The following is a 15199-nucleotide window of genomic DNA, read 5'->3' on the forward strand; positions in this document are numbered from 1 at the left end:
CCTATGGAATTCTTGCTCAGGTCCTGGTTACAGAGCATGGCAGTCTGGGTAACGGAAGGTTTGCAGACCCAAAGAATAAAATCTCCTTCAAATTTGACCACGTGAGGAAAGAGGGCAGTGATGTCCACCCTCAGGAGGGTGAGCCTGCGATAGAGTCGTGGAGGAGCGCCTGTGACACTGCCTTGCGAGCGTACATGAAGAACCACTATCCCTATGGCATCTGCACGGTTAAGTATTGTGAAAATCCAAAGTTGTAAAAAGAACAAAGTTTGAGACAGTTAGCGAAATGGCTCACTGGGTAGACGCATGAAGGAAGGACGATAATTGACCAGAGTTCCTGCTCTGTGCGTTCATGCGTACGTTTGGTGAGATTAAGAATTGGCTTGATTGTAATTAGTCCCTCGATTGAAAAGCTGGCTGACTTGCAGTGTTTGGGCTCGAGCATCACGTGCAATGGAGGCCGAGGAGAACGAGGATTAATCGGGGGGGTGGTGGGGGAAGCTTTCACAAATCAAGCAGGATATTGATGAATAGTTTCACCAGGTTGTAAATTGCCAGCCAGCCAGAATTCAAACTCGGGAATTGGAGATGAGGGGCAGTAACTAAATAGAGAACTTTGGAGAAGCTGGGAGGGAGGTTAGAAATTGTCCCCTAATTAACGAGGGGATTCACAGTCAAAGATTTATTTAAGGAGGGTGGTAAGCGCAACACTTCTAAGGCCGTGAGAACTGTCAATTATAGAATGATATAGCACCAAAGGAGGCCATTCGACCCATCGAGCGTGTGCTGGCTCTTTGAAAGATCTATCTAATTAGAAGGACTGGGAGGGGGACACGGTCAGGAGAGACGGGAGAGAGAGCAGGATTGTTTCAGCAGCTGTTAGTTTGTTGATGGTCCACTCTAGCTTTCGGTTTAGGTGTATGTGCATATGTTTCCAGTTAGTTTACGTGCAGGCTATCTATATAATTTAAAGTCTTACCCCCCCCCCCCCCTCCTTTTTTCCACCTCCGCTAGTCTGCCCTGAGCCTGCATTATTTAGAAGCAGTCCCATCTCTCCTGTTCCCACATGGTATAGCCCCAAACCATGCTGTTCCCCAGCACTGTATGGGAGCACCTCATCTCTCTAATCATCATACATTCCTACATCGCCAATTTTTTTTTTTAAACTGCAAATGAGAACATAAGAAATAGGAGCAGGATTCGGCCCCTCGAGCCTGCTTTGCCATTCAATAAGATCATAGCTGATCTTCTACCTCAACTCCACCTTTCTACACTTGCATCCCTTCACTCTCTTAGTATCCAAAAATCTATGATCATGTCCCTAATAATAGATTCTAGCATTTTCCCTACGACTGATGTTAGGCTAACTGGGTTATACATCCCTGTTATTTCTCTCCCTTCTTCCTTGAATAGCGAAGTTACATTTGCTACCTTTTCAATCCACAGGGACCGTCCTAGAATCTCAGGAATTCTGAAAGATCAAAACCAATGTTTCACTATCTCTACAGCCATCTCTTTTTAAAACCCTAGGATGTGAGCCATCAGGTCCAGGGGATTTGTTGGCTTTTAGTCCTGTTAATTTCTCTCGTACTTTTTCTTTCCTAATAATTACTTCAAGTTCCTCACTCTTTCGACCCTTGGTTCCCCACAATTTTCAATGTTTTTCATGTCTTCTACTGTATCTGTCTTCAATGTTTCTGCATTTCCTTACTCCCCATTATAATTTCTCCTGTCACTGCCTCTAAGGGACCCACGTTTACTTTCGCCAATCTCTTCCTTTTTACATGCAAAAATAGAACCTCGGGAATTCTGGCCGATCAAAAGTAATGCATCCACTATCTCTGCAGCCACCTCTTCGTCCATCAGGTCCAGGGGATTTGTCAGCTTTTAGTCCCATTAATTTCTCCAGTACTAATACTAATTTCTTTAAGTTCCTCATTCTCGCTAGACCCTTGGATCCCAACTATTTACGGAATTTTTTTTGTCTTCTACCGTGAAAACAGATAGAAGTATTAATGATTGAGAACGCAATGCAAGTCAAGTTGGCATCTGAAATGGGGACCCTTCTAATAATGGGCACATACCCAAACATAACTCTCTCTCTCTCTCTCCCTTACAGATGCTAACGTGACCTGCATATTTCCAAAATTATTTCTTCTCATTCCTGCACTACCATTGCCCAATTTTTAATATTGTTTAATATACATGCAACTTGTAGCCGGTTTTTGCCAGGCTTGATCGCTAGTTCATTGCGTTGCAAGCTTGTCGGCAAGACCAAAAGGCAGGCGCTGTTGTAATGAAAAATTGCTTTTTTTTTTTCTGACATGCTTTGTGGGCACTTCTGTTTTTTTAGGTCTATGGTAAGACCATCGATGGCCAGCAAACTATTATAGCTTGCATTGAAAACCATCAGTTTCAGCCGCATAATTTCTGGTAAGTGTTTTCTTTAATGCGAATATTTGTGATTGATTGAACTTGAGAGAGTACAGAGGTGATTTACAAGGATGTTGCCAGGACTGGAGAATTTTAACTACGAGGGAAGATTGGATAGGCCAGGGTTGTTTTCTTTGGAACCCAGGAGGTTGAGGGGAGATTTAATTGAGGTGTATAAAATTATGAGGGGCCTAGATAATGGATAGGAAGGACCTATTTCCCTTAGCAGAGGGGTCAATAACCGGGGGCACAGATTTAAAGTAATTGGTACTTGAGTTAGAGAGGAATTGAACAATGTTTTCACCCAGAGAGAGGGTGGCGGGGGTCTGGAACTCACTGCCTGAAAGGGTGGTAGAGGCAGAAACCCTCACCACATTTTAAAAAGTACTTGGATGTGCACTTGAGGTGCCGTAATCTACAGGGTTACGGACCAAGAGCTGAAAAGTGGGATTAGGCTGGGTAGCTTTTTGTCGGCCGGCGCGGACACAATGGGCCGAAATGGTGGCTTCCTGTGCTGTAGATTTCTGTGATTTGATTCTATGATTTACTGGTGATTTAAGTATAATCTTAGCTACCAGAGCAGAACGACTAGTGTCTGGCCTCAGTCTAGCCACACTCTGGTGAACAGACATTCCAATATCGAGCTTTTTTAATGATCCCCTTTCATAGAAACCTAGAAAGTAGGTGCAGGAGTAGGCCATTCGGCCCTTCGAGCCTGCACCACCATTCAATGAATTCATGGCTGAACATACAACTTCAGTACCCCATTCCTGCTTTCTCGCCGTACCCCTTGATGCCCCTAGTAGTAAGGACTTCATCTAACTCCTTTGAATATATTTAGTGAATTGGCCTCAACAACTTTCTGTGGTAGAGAATTCCACAGGTTCACCACTCTCTGGGTGAAGAAGTTTATCCTCATCTCGGTCCTAAATGGCTTACCCCTTATCCTTAGACTGTGATCCCTGGTTCTGGACTTCCCTAACATTGGGAACATTCTTCCTCCATCTAACCTGTCTAAACCCGTCAGAATTTTAAACATTTCTATGAGATCCCCTCTCATTCTTCTGAACTCCAGTGAATACAAGCCCAGTTAATCCAGTCTTTCTTGATATGTCAGTCCCGCCATCCGGGAATCAGTCTGGTGAACCTTCACTGCACTCCCTCAATAGCAAGAATTTCCTTCCTCAATCTAGGAGACCAAAACTGTACACAATACTCCAGGTGTGGCCTCACCAAGGCCCTGTACAACTGTAGTAACACCTCCCTGCCCCTGTACTCAAATCCCCTCGCTATGAAGGCCAACATGCCATTTGCTTTCTTAACCGCCTGCTGTACCTGCATACCAACCTTCAATGACTGATGTACCATGACACCCAGGTCTCGTTGCACCTCCCCTTTTCCTAATCTGTCACCATTCAGATAATAGTCTGTTTCTCAGTTTTTACCACCAAAGTGGATAACCTCACATTTATCCACATTATATTTCATCTGCCATGCATTTGCCCACTCACCTAACCTATCCAAGTCACTCTGCAGCCTCATAGCATCCTCCTCGCAGCTCACACTGCCACCCAACTTTGTGTCATCTGCAAATTTGGAGATGCTACATTTAATCCCCTCGTCTAAATCATTAATGTACAGTGTAAACAGCTGGTGCCCCAGCACAGAACCTTGTGGTACCCCACTAGTCACTGCCATTCTGAAAAGTACCCAATTACTCCTACTCTTTGCTTCCTATCTGCCAACCAGTTCTCAATCCATGTCAGCACACTACCCCCCAATCCCATGTGCTTTAACTTTGCACATTAATCTCTTGTGTGGGACCCTGTCGAAAGCCTTCTGAAAGTTCAAATACACCACATCAACTGGTTCTCCCTTGTCCACTCTACTGGAAACATCCTCAAAAAATTCCAGAAGATTTGTCAAGCATGATTTCCCTTTCACAAATCCATGCTGACTTGGACCTATCATGTCACCTCTTTCCAAATGCGTTGCTATGACATCCTTTTACCAACTACTGATGTCAGGCTGACCGGTCTATAATTGCCTGTTTTCTCTCTCCCTCCTTTTTTTAAAAAGTGGGGTTACATTGGCTACCCTCCACTCCATAGGAACTGATCCAGAGTCAATGGAATGTTGGAAAATGACTGTCAATGCATCCGCTATTTCAAAGGCCACCTCCTTAAGTACTCTGGGATGCAGTCCATCAGGCCCTGGGGATTTATCGGCCTTCAATCCCATCAATTTCCCCAACACAATTTCCCGACTAATAAGGATTTCCCTCCGTTCCTCTTCTTACTAGACCCTCTGACCCCTTTTATATCCGGAAGGTTGTTTGTGTCCGCCTTAGTGAATACCGAACCAAAATACTTGTTCAATTGGTCTGCCATTTCTTTGTTCCCCATTATGACTTCCCCTGATTCTGACTGCAGAGGACCTGCGTTTGTCGTTACTAACCTTTTTCTCTTTGCATATCTATAGAAACTTTTGCAATCCGTCTTAATGTTCCCTGCAAGTTCCTCTCATACTCTATTTTCCCTGCCCCAATCAAACCCTTTGTCCTCCTCTGCTGAGTTCTAAATTTCTCCCAGTCCCCGGGTTCACTGCTATTTCTGGACAATTTGTATGCCACTTCCTTGGCTTTAATACTATCCCTGATTTCCCTTGATAGCCACGGTTGAGTCACCTTCCCTTTTTTATTTTTACACTAGACAGGGATGTGCATCTAGTTGGTTTTGTTGGCTGAGGGCAACTCCTGAGCCGCACAAACCGAAGACCGCATCAAGTTTGACACTCGATCCTTGCTCTGCGCATCTCACTGATCCACCAGTAATGGGATGTTTTGATTTCCGTGTCTTGAGTTAGAGTGGGGGGAAATCAGCCAGCGTTCCTGTTCCTGATCACTGTCCAGTGACCCTTGCTGCAGGACAGTGGTTGATGCAATCGGACTAGGCTGTAATAAAACAGAAAATGCTGGAAATACTCAGCAAGACGGGCAGCATCTGTGGAGAGAGAAACAGAGTTAACGTTTCACGTCTATGATCTTTTGTCAGAACCGTGGTTGGATGGCCCGCTGAAAGCCTGAGAGTGAATAGGCATTGGGTGAGATACTGGTAGACTGGTGCACCAGTGAGGGTGTTCGTGCCGAGAGGAAGGGAGGAAATTGTGTGGCAGCCTTGGCTCAGTGGGTAGCACTCTCGCCTCTTGAGTCTGAATGTTGTGGGTTCAAGTCCCACTCCAGAGACTTGAGCACAGAAAACTAGGCTGACACTCCAGTGCAGTGCTGAGGGAGTGCTGCACTGTTTCTTGGCCCTCAGCCCTCTAGTTAGAATTTCCTGCACCAACTATGTTGCTCCTGCTTCTGGGACCACCCACAACAATCAAATGGCACGGTTTCAGGGTCTAGCTTTATCGCAAGAAGTGGTTTGTAGAAAGAAACAACTTTCGAATGGAGATGTTTTTGTGTGTGCTCTGCACGTGGAAGAGGCACATATTTCGAAGAATAAATACAACCCTACTGGATAAGTAACCGAGTGCTTTTAAAACCTCCCATAATTGCCTTGAGATCAATGTTCCTTTTTTAAAAAAAATGTTGTGCACAGTCCCTTTAACTGGCTGAGCGGCCCACTCAAACTTACGTGCAGGCAGTTTCTTCCGTGTAAAAGCCGGTGAGCGGCCCACACAGGACCTCCAGCCAGCTGCACAGCTTAGCAGAAGTGTTGCTTCAGACCATTATCTTTGTGTGGCACAGTACCTGTAACCTTAATCTCAACTGCAAGAAAGAACTTGCATTTATATAGCGCCTTTCACAACCTCCGGACGTTCCCAAGTGCTTTACAGCCAACGAAGTACTCTTGAAGTGTAGTCCCTGTTGTGATGCACCATTTAACTGTAACTCGTTTGTGGAAGGGAGGCTTGGGGGGGGGGGTAGATTGTCTGGGAGGGTCACGCCGATGGAAAAGGTGCAGGCCAACCAGAACGAAAACTGTTCAGCGTTTCAAAGTTCCGGTTTGGAGGGAGTGAGTGTCCATTCCAAGTATTTTCTGTTATAAACACAAGTTGATGTATCTGCCTTTCTTTATTTAAAAAAAAATCACTTGCGTTTTGAAGGAATGGGCGCTGGAGATCGGAGTGGAAATTCACCATTGCTCCGCCGTCCGTTCAGCTCACAGGAGTTCTCAAGATCCAAGTACGTCGCGCTTCTTCGCTTAATTCTGTACCAATTCCATTGTATAAAGCACTAAGGCATGAGCTACATTAAACGTCTTGTGATGTCTTTCAAGGTCCATTATTATGAAGATGGTAATGTTCAGCTGATGAGTCATAAGGACATCCAGGAATCATTGCAAATTACAGTAAGTCTGAATTGATGCAAAAACCGATTTAACTGTCCACTGGTGTTCTCAATGTTGTCGGGCATTGACGTGGCAATGTGAAGCAGTCACTGGTTTTAAGTACAAGTAAATAGCGCTGTTGCGGCAGAGTCGGGCAGGCATTCAGTTCATGCTGTGCTCTGAACTATAAACAGCGAAACCTGTGGGGAACCAACAGCGTCATTGACCCTTGAAAACACAGGTGGTAGAATCCGACATCTGGCTTAAGCCTCCCCTCCTTGATCCAGCAAAGTAAGAAAGACTTGGATTTATATAGTGCCTTTCATGTCCACTGGACATCTGAGTGCTTTACAGCCAATGAAGTACTTTTGAAATGTATTCACTGTTGTAATGTAGGAAATGCAGCAGCCAATTTGCGCACAGCAAGCTCCAACAAAGGGCAATGTGATAATGACTAGATAATTTTTTTTTGTAATGTTGGTTGAGGTATAATTTTTTTAGAGTGGAAGCAAATCTTCCTTGATTCCGAGGACTATGATAAATATTGGCCGGGACACGGGGGATAACTCCCCAGCTCCTCTTCGAAATAGTGCCATGGGATCTTTCACGTCCCCACTTGAGCACAGATAACATCTCGTCTGAAAGAAGGCACCTCAGGCAGTGCAGTGCTCCCTCAGCTACCCACTGAGCCACAGCTGATGCATGACACATGAAGTAAGACGTGGGGAGACGCTGAGTTTTACAACTGGGTCTCCGCGTCACTGAGTAGAGGCCCAACAGAGATCAGCACCTGGTGGGAAATCATTACGAGCAATTCGCTCTCCCGAGACTGGCACCAATGTGTCGGGAAATCTTGTAAGTGCCTGGTCGTTAAGAAAGCCAGTTGACGCCACCAAGTTTCAAGAGAAGGTGAAGTAAAATTAAGTAATGGCACCTCAAGCTTTAGTTTTAAGAACCTGGAGATTGTAAGAGGAAGGGGAAGTGGAGGGAGGTGAGCAGGTTCCGGTTTTGAGGACCGAGAATTAATGAAGTGGGCCACGGGATGGTTTGCTGGTTTTTGACTTTTAACACACTGAAGAGAAAGATCATGTAAGACGCTCGGTGGTTGGAGATTAGATGGTGCAAAAAATTGTTATCGCTAAGAGGGACAAGGGTGAATGACGGCAAGCAGTCAGAAGCTAGGTGATTCTACCAAATGAATGTTTCTTTGGACCCTGTCCTGGAGTAGTCACAGAATCATAGAAAAATTACAACACGGAATGAGGCCATTCGACCTGTCGTGTCTGTGCCAGTTTTAAAAAAGAGCTATCCAGCCTAATCCCACTTTCCAGCACTAGGTCCATAGCCCTGTAGGTTACGGCACTTTAGGTGTACATCTAAGTACTTTTTAAATGTGGTGAGGGTTTCTGCCTTCTACCACCCTTTCAGGAGTTCTAGACCCCCACCACCCTCTGGGTGAAAAAATGTTTCCTAAACTCTCTTCTAAACCTCCTACCAACTACTTTAAATCTATGCCCCCTGGTTATTGACCCCTCTGTTAAGGGAAATCGATCCTGCCGTACCGGGGAACAGGAGCTTGGCTATTTCACTGACAATGTACTTTGTTTGGAGCGTATTGATCATTCGTTCAGTTCCTGCAGAAAAAGAGGAACAATTGAAAATATGGCAATATACTGCTTCTGTTTTGTGGTGTGAAGTGAGCCAGTGCTGCATTCACCTTTGCATCCAGTACGGTCGGTCAGATGCCGTGCAGAAGCTTGCCTATGATATCTGTCCACCTGGACTCGAATGTTTTTGACGCACACAGACTGAAGTAGCCGTACAACGGGTTCTAAGACAGCCCACTACCTCTTCTATCTTGTGCATCTCTAAGAGGGCGTTGTTCCTTCCTGCTTGCACTGAACAGGAAGTCTGGCCTCTTCCTTCATTCGGTGGGAGGGTAAGCAAGTGGGTCCTTCAGTGTCACAGCCTTATTGGGCTGGCGCAAGTGGCGAGGCTGTATCCCTGTTTTAAATATATATATATATATATATATTTATATATTATATGTGTACATATATATATATATCTGTGTGTGTGTATATTTATATATGTGTATATTTTTCTCTGAATATGGTCATTGCTGGCATTTATTGCCCATCCCTGGTCGGCCCTTGAGAAGGTATTGGGAAGCCTTCCTGAACCAGTTTTTGATGGAACTGAATGGCCACTTCAAGAGGGCTAGTGACTGGATAAACTGAGCCATCAGCTGAACCTGTGTAACTATCCAAGTAGCTGTGTGATGGGAGAGTAGATTGGGCCTATACACTCTGGAGTTTAGAAGAATGAGAGTTTATCTCGTTGAAACATGTATGACTCTGAGGAGTCTTGACAAGGTAGATGCTGAGAGGCTGTTTCCCCTGGCTGGAGAGTCTCGGGATAAGGGTTTAAGACTGAGGTGAGGAGGAATTTCTTCAGGGGGTTGTGAATCTTTGGAATTCTCTGTCCCAGAGGGCTGTGGATGCTGAGTCTCTGAATATAGTCAAGGCTGAGTTCGCTAGAATTTTGGTCTTTAGGGGAATCAAGGGATATGGGGATTTAGCGGGAAAGTGGAGTGGAGGTTGAAGATCAGTCATGATCTTGAATGGTGGAGCAGGCTCGAGGGGCCGTATGGCCTACTCCTGCTCCTAATTCTTGTGTTCTCCCATTGGGTCTGTGCGCAGGCTGGTATCTGTGTATGTATTACTGCATTCAAGTTTGGAATTGGTCTGTCTGTATTACTTAATTCCTCCTACTTGTTAATTTCTTTTTCCACCTCATTTCAGAACGAAACCCAGACCGCGAAGGAATTTGTGAAACTGATTGAAACAGCAGAGTGTAGTTACCAGGTATGTGACTGGACTCTGCGACGGTACTGGAAAAAAGCCAATTGTTCCTTTCCCTTCGCTAGTGCAAAGAAATCTCTCAGCGGCTTAAAGCTTCAGTGCTGTGCCAAGATAGCTGCTTTTCAGTCACTGTCGAGGCCACTGCACTTGAGAATTAAAAATGAAAAACATATTGCTGATTCGGCTCATGCCGTATGTTGCTGTGGGGAAGGGGGAACTTGCCTGAATCAAAAGGTAGTCGAAAGTCATGCTCCTGTTAAATTAATTTTTTGGCTGCATGGCCCCGTTTAAAGGGGAAACGTGGCCCATTCAAAATACCACGTGTGCGCAGTTTTTCCTATTGCAAAGCTGGCTGCGCGGGAGGTCCAGAGCGCTGTGCGGTTGCGCAGCTTAAAGGGAACATTGGTCGAACGTATAGCTGCGTTCAAAATGGATGGCCGGTGGTTAGTGCATGTCTCGGGTCAGCGAGGGTCATTGTTGGTGTACATCAGCAAGCTGGCAACGCTATCAAACAAAGAAAAGAAAGACTTGCATTTATAAAGCGCTTTTCACAACCTCCAGATGTCCCTACGTGCTTTACAGCCAATGAAGTACTTTGCGTGTAGTCACTGTTGTAATGTGGGAAATGCGGCAGCCAATTTACGCACAGCAAGCTCCCACAAACAGCAATGTGATAATGACGAGAATAATCTGTTTGTGATGTTGATTGAGGGATAAATACTGGCCCCTGCTCTTCAAAATAGTGCCATGGGATCTTTTTCATCCATCTGAGAGAGCAGACGGGGCCTCGGTTTAACAAAGATGGCACCTCCGACAGTCCTGCACTCCCTCAGCTCTGCACTGGGAGTGCCAGCTTGGATTTTTGTGCTCCAGTCCCCGGATTGGAACTTGAACTCACGGGCGTCTGACTCTCGGGCGAGGCTGCTAACCACTGCACCACAGCTGACCCAGCAAAACTGGAAGGTGGCTGCAAACTGAAGCCCAGGAGCAGAGGGATCTGTGGCACTGGGCCTTCAGGTGGTAGCTGGTGTTTTACTGTGGGGAAAAATCCAAAGAGATGAATATGGGAAGGGGATTTACCTCTGGGAATACACAATGAATGATAGCACACAGGTCATAACGTGGGAGAAACATCTGGAGTATTGGTGGCCAGCTAGTTGAATCAGCACAGCGAGAGCGAACTATAAAGGCAGACAAGATCTTGGTGTGCTGATAGAGGATGTGTCTTGGTGAGTTTATATATAGCACTGGTTTGGCATCACTTGGAGCACTGTGGGCAGTTCTGGTCACCTTACTATATTGAGGATAAGAAATATATTGGCAAAAAAAAACAGAGCAAGTTATCATTTAAATGGAGAAAGATTGCCGCAGTACAGTGGGACCTGGGGGTACTTGTGCATGAAACACAAAAGGATAGTATGCAGGTACAGCAAGTGATCAGGAAGGCCAATGGTACCTTGGCCTTTATTCCAAAGGGGATGGAGTATAAAAGCAGGCAAGTCTTACTCCAGCTATATAAGGTATTGGTGAGACAACACCTGAAATACTGCGTGCAGTTTTGGTTTCCATATTATGAAAGGATATACTTGCTTTGGAGGCTGTTCAGAGAAGGTTCACTCGGTCGATTCCGGAGATGAGGGGGTTGACTTATGAGGAAAGGTTGAGTAGGTTGGGCCTCTACTCATTGGAGTTCAGAAGAATGAGAGGTGATCTTTTTCTAAATGTATAAAATTGAGGGGGCTTGACAAGGTGGATGCAGAGAGGATGTTTCCACTGATGGGGGCATGATCTTAGAATAAGGGGCCACCCATTTAAAACTGAGATGAGGAGAAATTTCTTCTGGTTGTAAATCTGTGGAAGTCGCTGCCTCAGAGTTGTGGAAGCTGGGACATTGAATAAATTTAAGACAGAAATAGTGTTTCTTAAACAATAAGGGAATAAAGGGTTATGGGGAGCGGGCGGGGAAGTGGGCCGGAGTCCATGATCAGATCATCCGTGATCTTATTGAATGGTGGAGCAGGCTCGAGGGGCTGTATGGCCTACTCCTGTTCCTATTTCTTATGTTATAAGAAATAGGAGGAGGCCATTCGGCTCCTCGAGCCTGCTCCGCCATTCAATAAGATCACGGCTGATCTTCCTCCACTCCACCTTCCCGCCCGATTCCCATATACCTTGATTCCCTTAATATCCCAAAATTTATCGATGTTTGTCTTGAATATACTCAACGACAGAGCATTCACAGCCCTCTGGGGCAGAGAATTTCAAAGATTCACCACCCTCTGAGTGAAAAAATGCCTCCACATCTCGGTCCTAAATGGCTGACCCCTTATCCTGAGACTATAACCCCTGGTTCTAGACTCCCCAGCCAGGGGGAAACATCCTCCCTGCATCTACCCTGTAAGAAATCCTGTAAGAATTTTGTATGTTTCAATGAGATCACACCTCATTCTTCTTAACACAAAGGAATATCAGCCTAGTCTGCTCAATTTCTCCTCTGGACAATTTCCCCCCCCCTGCCCAATCCCAGGAATCCGTGTGGTGTGCCTTTGTTGCACTCCCTCTAAGGCAAGTATATCCTTCCTTGAGTCATAAGAGTATAATGGATTTTGTTGAACTTTTAGGACTGACCAGAATAAAGGAAATGATTTTTCCCAGACTTTTTAAATATTCTGATTTTCCTCAATTGGGCCCAGTTTCCAGTTGGCGTTACTCTGGTGTGTATTGATGGTCACTCTCCTTTTGTTTCAGACTGCCATCTGTGAGAATTACAATGCCATGTCTGACACCACCTTCAAAGCCTTACGCAGGAGCCTTCCAGTCACTCGCACAAAGGTCGACTGGAACAAGATCATGAGCTACAGGATCGGCCAAGAGATGCAGAGTGCTTAAAGCAAACGTGTACAAGGAGGCTTAATGTCAATGTGCAAAAAAAAACCAAAAGGTGTGGTCTCATAAAATGTGAGGATTGACTCTCCAGCCAAGCTCTCGCTTTTTCCCCCTCTTCCCCCGCCCCCCTCCCCACCACCCCTCCAGGCTCCTATAAACCTTGCCATATTGCCCAATGGACCCAAGGCTGTTACACGTTACAGTCTGGCCGTTTTACAAAGATGTCATTCAAGTAATGTTTTGTAAAGGGATTGGCCTCCTGATTGAGTGAGTAACTGATGATGTGCAGTCTCGATGCTGTCTGCATTGCTTCAGCATGAGGCTGTTTTGATATGTTGGGTCAAATTCTAATCATTTTTTGGGGGGTGGGAGGGTTTGTGGTAATTTTTAAGTCTTGAATGCAGTTGCTTCCTGGGAGGGCAGCCAACACAGCGGCCAATAGCCCGAGACTGTATAGTAACTTTTTTGCTGAGCGGCACAGCTTTTTGAAAAGGTAACTAATGAACCTTGATGTTTCAGCTTTAGAATTTTATCTTGAACTCGCACCTTCCCTTCTTTTGCTCCCTTTTTTTTTTCTCCTTTTGTGAGGCCACACCTTGTCCCCATCACTGTTGGCAAGGCAGGATGGTACGGTGTTTAAACACCTTAAAGAAATTCCAGAATCTAGGCGAGATGGCTCTGCTTTAAAGTACTGCTTGACTGAAGAAAGCTTGAAGCAACAGCATTTGGTGTGTCTCTTTCCCCCTCCCCTTCTGCTCTCCTCCCCTCGTCCAGTGGCTCCGAATGACCTCGATCATTTGTACCTTTATTGATAATGTCGTGCGTTCTTCCGTCCAGTTAAGGGTTCCTGTTTGTAAATCATTCCATTGGGTAATACACCTGAGTTGTGTCAAACTCATTGTTTTTTTTTTTACTCTGTGTATTGGCTAACTGCAGTTGTATACAGCAAGGAACTAGAGGGTCAGACTGGAGAACTACATCTGGTGAGGGGGTTTGGGGTGGAGCTGGAGTGGGAAACGCAAATCTGGGCGATTCAACATATTATTCCTCCCCACACTTGTTTTACCTCAATTTTTTTTTGATATACAATGACCTTTAAACAATGTCGTAAATAGTGCACCAGCAGACAGGTTTGGCCACTCGCTCGTTTTAGGCTGGGGCCGGTTCAGAGATGGTCACAGACGCTCGCTGATCAGCTGAAGAAGGAAGACGCAAAGAAATCGAGAGACGAGAGCCCGGTCGAAGTGAGTATCGAGGCGGCCATCACCTTGAGCAAACCCGGCAGACCGACTTGTCTCGCTCCATCACGCAACCCTTCTCGCCAAGGTCCCGATTCGCAGGGTGCTCGCAGGCCTGGCAGCAATGTGTGCCGTGCGGATGAAGCCAGTTCTGTTCCGCTCCTGAAACTACCGACGAGCGAGAGACACACACCCACCAGTACACTGCTGACTGGTACCGGGGGCCCGGAAGAGATTGGGGAAGTTGCGTCCTATCGTCTTGGACTGGCTGGTGGGTAGCTCAGTTGTTGGCATCCAACGTCCGCTGGTCAGTTGCTGTAACCTTTTTATGATCAGTCTGAATCCCTGGATGGGGAGGAACAGTAATATCGGAACACAACTGAAGAAAGCTCGCCGCAAGTTAAATTGCGGTTAATGGATGTTTTTTTACTGTATTAACTTGCACAGGAACAAATGTAAAGCAAAGTTGACAAAACAAGTGGCAGGCTAGTATTATCCATACCAATATTTTTTACAGAACTCTGTACTGGTAACATTTGGGGAAAAAAAGACAAGTTGTAATATAACTCCCTAACTAAATCTCCAAAAGCTTTGCTTTTTTTCTTAATGAATTGTTTTGTACTGTATTTTGCTTTTATTAAATTTGAAATGCTATTTTTTAGTCGTACACTGCCAGTGAAATTCCAAAACCAGTCGAGGCTAGCTGTTTCGTGCTCCAAGGGGTGTAGCGCGCTTCAGATGAAACGGTGGTGGGCGAGCTTGACGATTTATATAATCGATCTCTGAAATTAAACTGTAATCAGCAGATTCCCTGCTTGGCGGGTGACTGCAGTCGTTAAAAAAAAAAAAAATGGAGCAATTTTTTAATTGATTTTTGAATCCAGTAAAATGACTTACATTAGCCGTATTCTCAAGCTATTTTATTTCTCCATCACCAGCGTTTTGCGCAGCGACGGTTCCTGTGCATGTTATTCCTTGTCTTAATGCCATGATAACCTGTGATCTAAAGTGTGATTGGTGTGCAGCCCTTTACCCCTAGCGGAGGGGGTGGGGGGGGCAAGCTTGCATGGAGTTTGAGTATTGTTTTAAAAGACTACAGGTCCCCTCCCTATCTCCATAACCACCTCCAGCCCTACAAACCTTCAAGGTCTCTGTGCTCCTCCAATTGTGGCACCTTGAGTATCCCCCATTTTTAATCACTCCACCATTAGTGGCTGTGCCTACAGCTGTCTGGGACACTAAGCTCTGGAATTCCCTCCCTAAACCTCTCCACCTCTCAACCTCTCCTCCTTTGAGAAGCTCCTTAGAACCTACCTCTTTGACCAAATGTCCTGATATCACCACCTGTGGCTCGGTGTCAAATTTTGATGATTCTCTTGGGGCCAAAGTTCCCTCGTTTTTTTTTCTGTGCGCGATCCCTTTAACTGGCCGAGAGGCCCATTCA

The 15199-nt window shown here is 45.5% G+C and overlaps 1 protein-coding gene across 1 annotated transcript in view; it reads left to right on the top strand.

Annotated features, from left to right (window-relative positions):
• The window catches only part of capza1b (capping actin protein of muscle Z-line subunit alpha 1b), a 56046-nt gene extending 41390 nt beyond the window's left edge, over positions 1-14656 (top strand). The window contains exons 5-10 of the mRNA XM_070859251.1: positions 21-227; positions 2354-2433; positions 6544-6622; positions 6717-6788; positions 9572-9634; positions 12380-14656. Of these exons, the coding sequence (XP_070715352.1) occupies positions 21-227; positions 2354-2433; positions 6544-6622; positions 6717-6788; positions 9572-9634; positions 12380-12520 (642 nt within the window). The 3' untranslated portion in view covers positions 12521-14656. The remainder of the gene's footprint in view (positions 1-20; positions 228-2353; positions 2434-6543; positions 6623-6716; positions 6789-9571; positions 9635-12379) is intronic.
• Positions 14657-15199: the final 543 nt, after the last annotated feature.

Source organism: Pristiophorus japonicus, chromosome 17 (assembly GCF_044704955.1).
Source record: "Pristiophorus japonicus isolate sPriJap1 chromosome 17, sPriJap1.hap1, whole genome shotgun sequence".
NCBI lineage: Eukaryota > Metazoa > Chordata > Chondrichthyes > Pristiophoridae > Pristiophorus > Pristiophorus japonicus.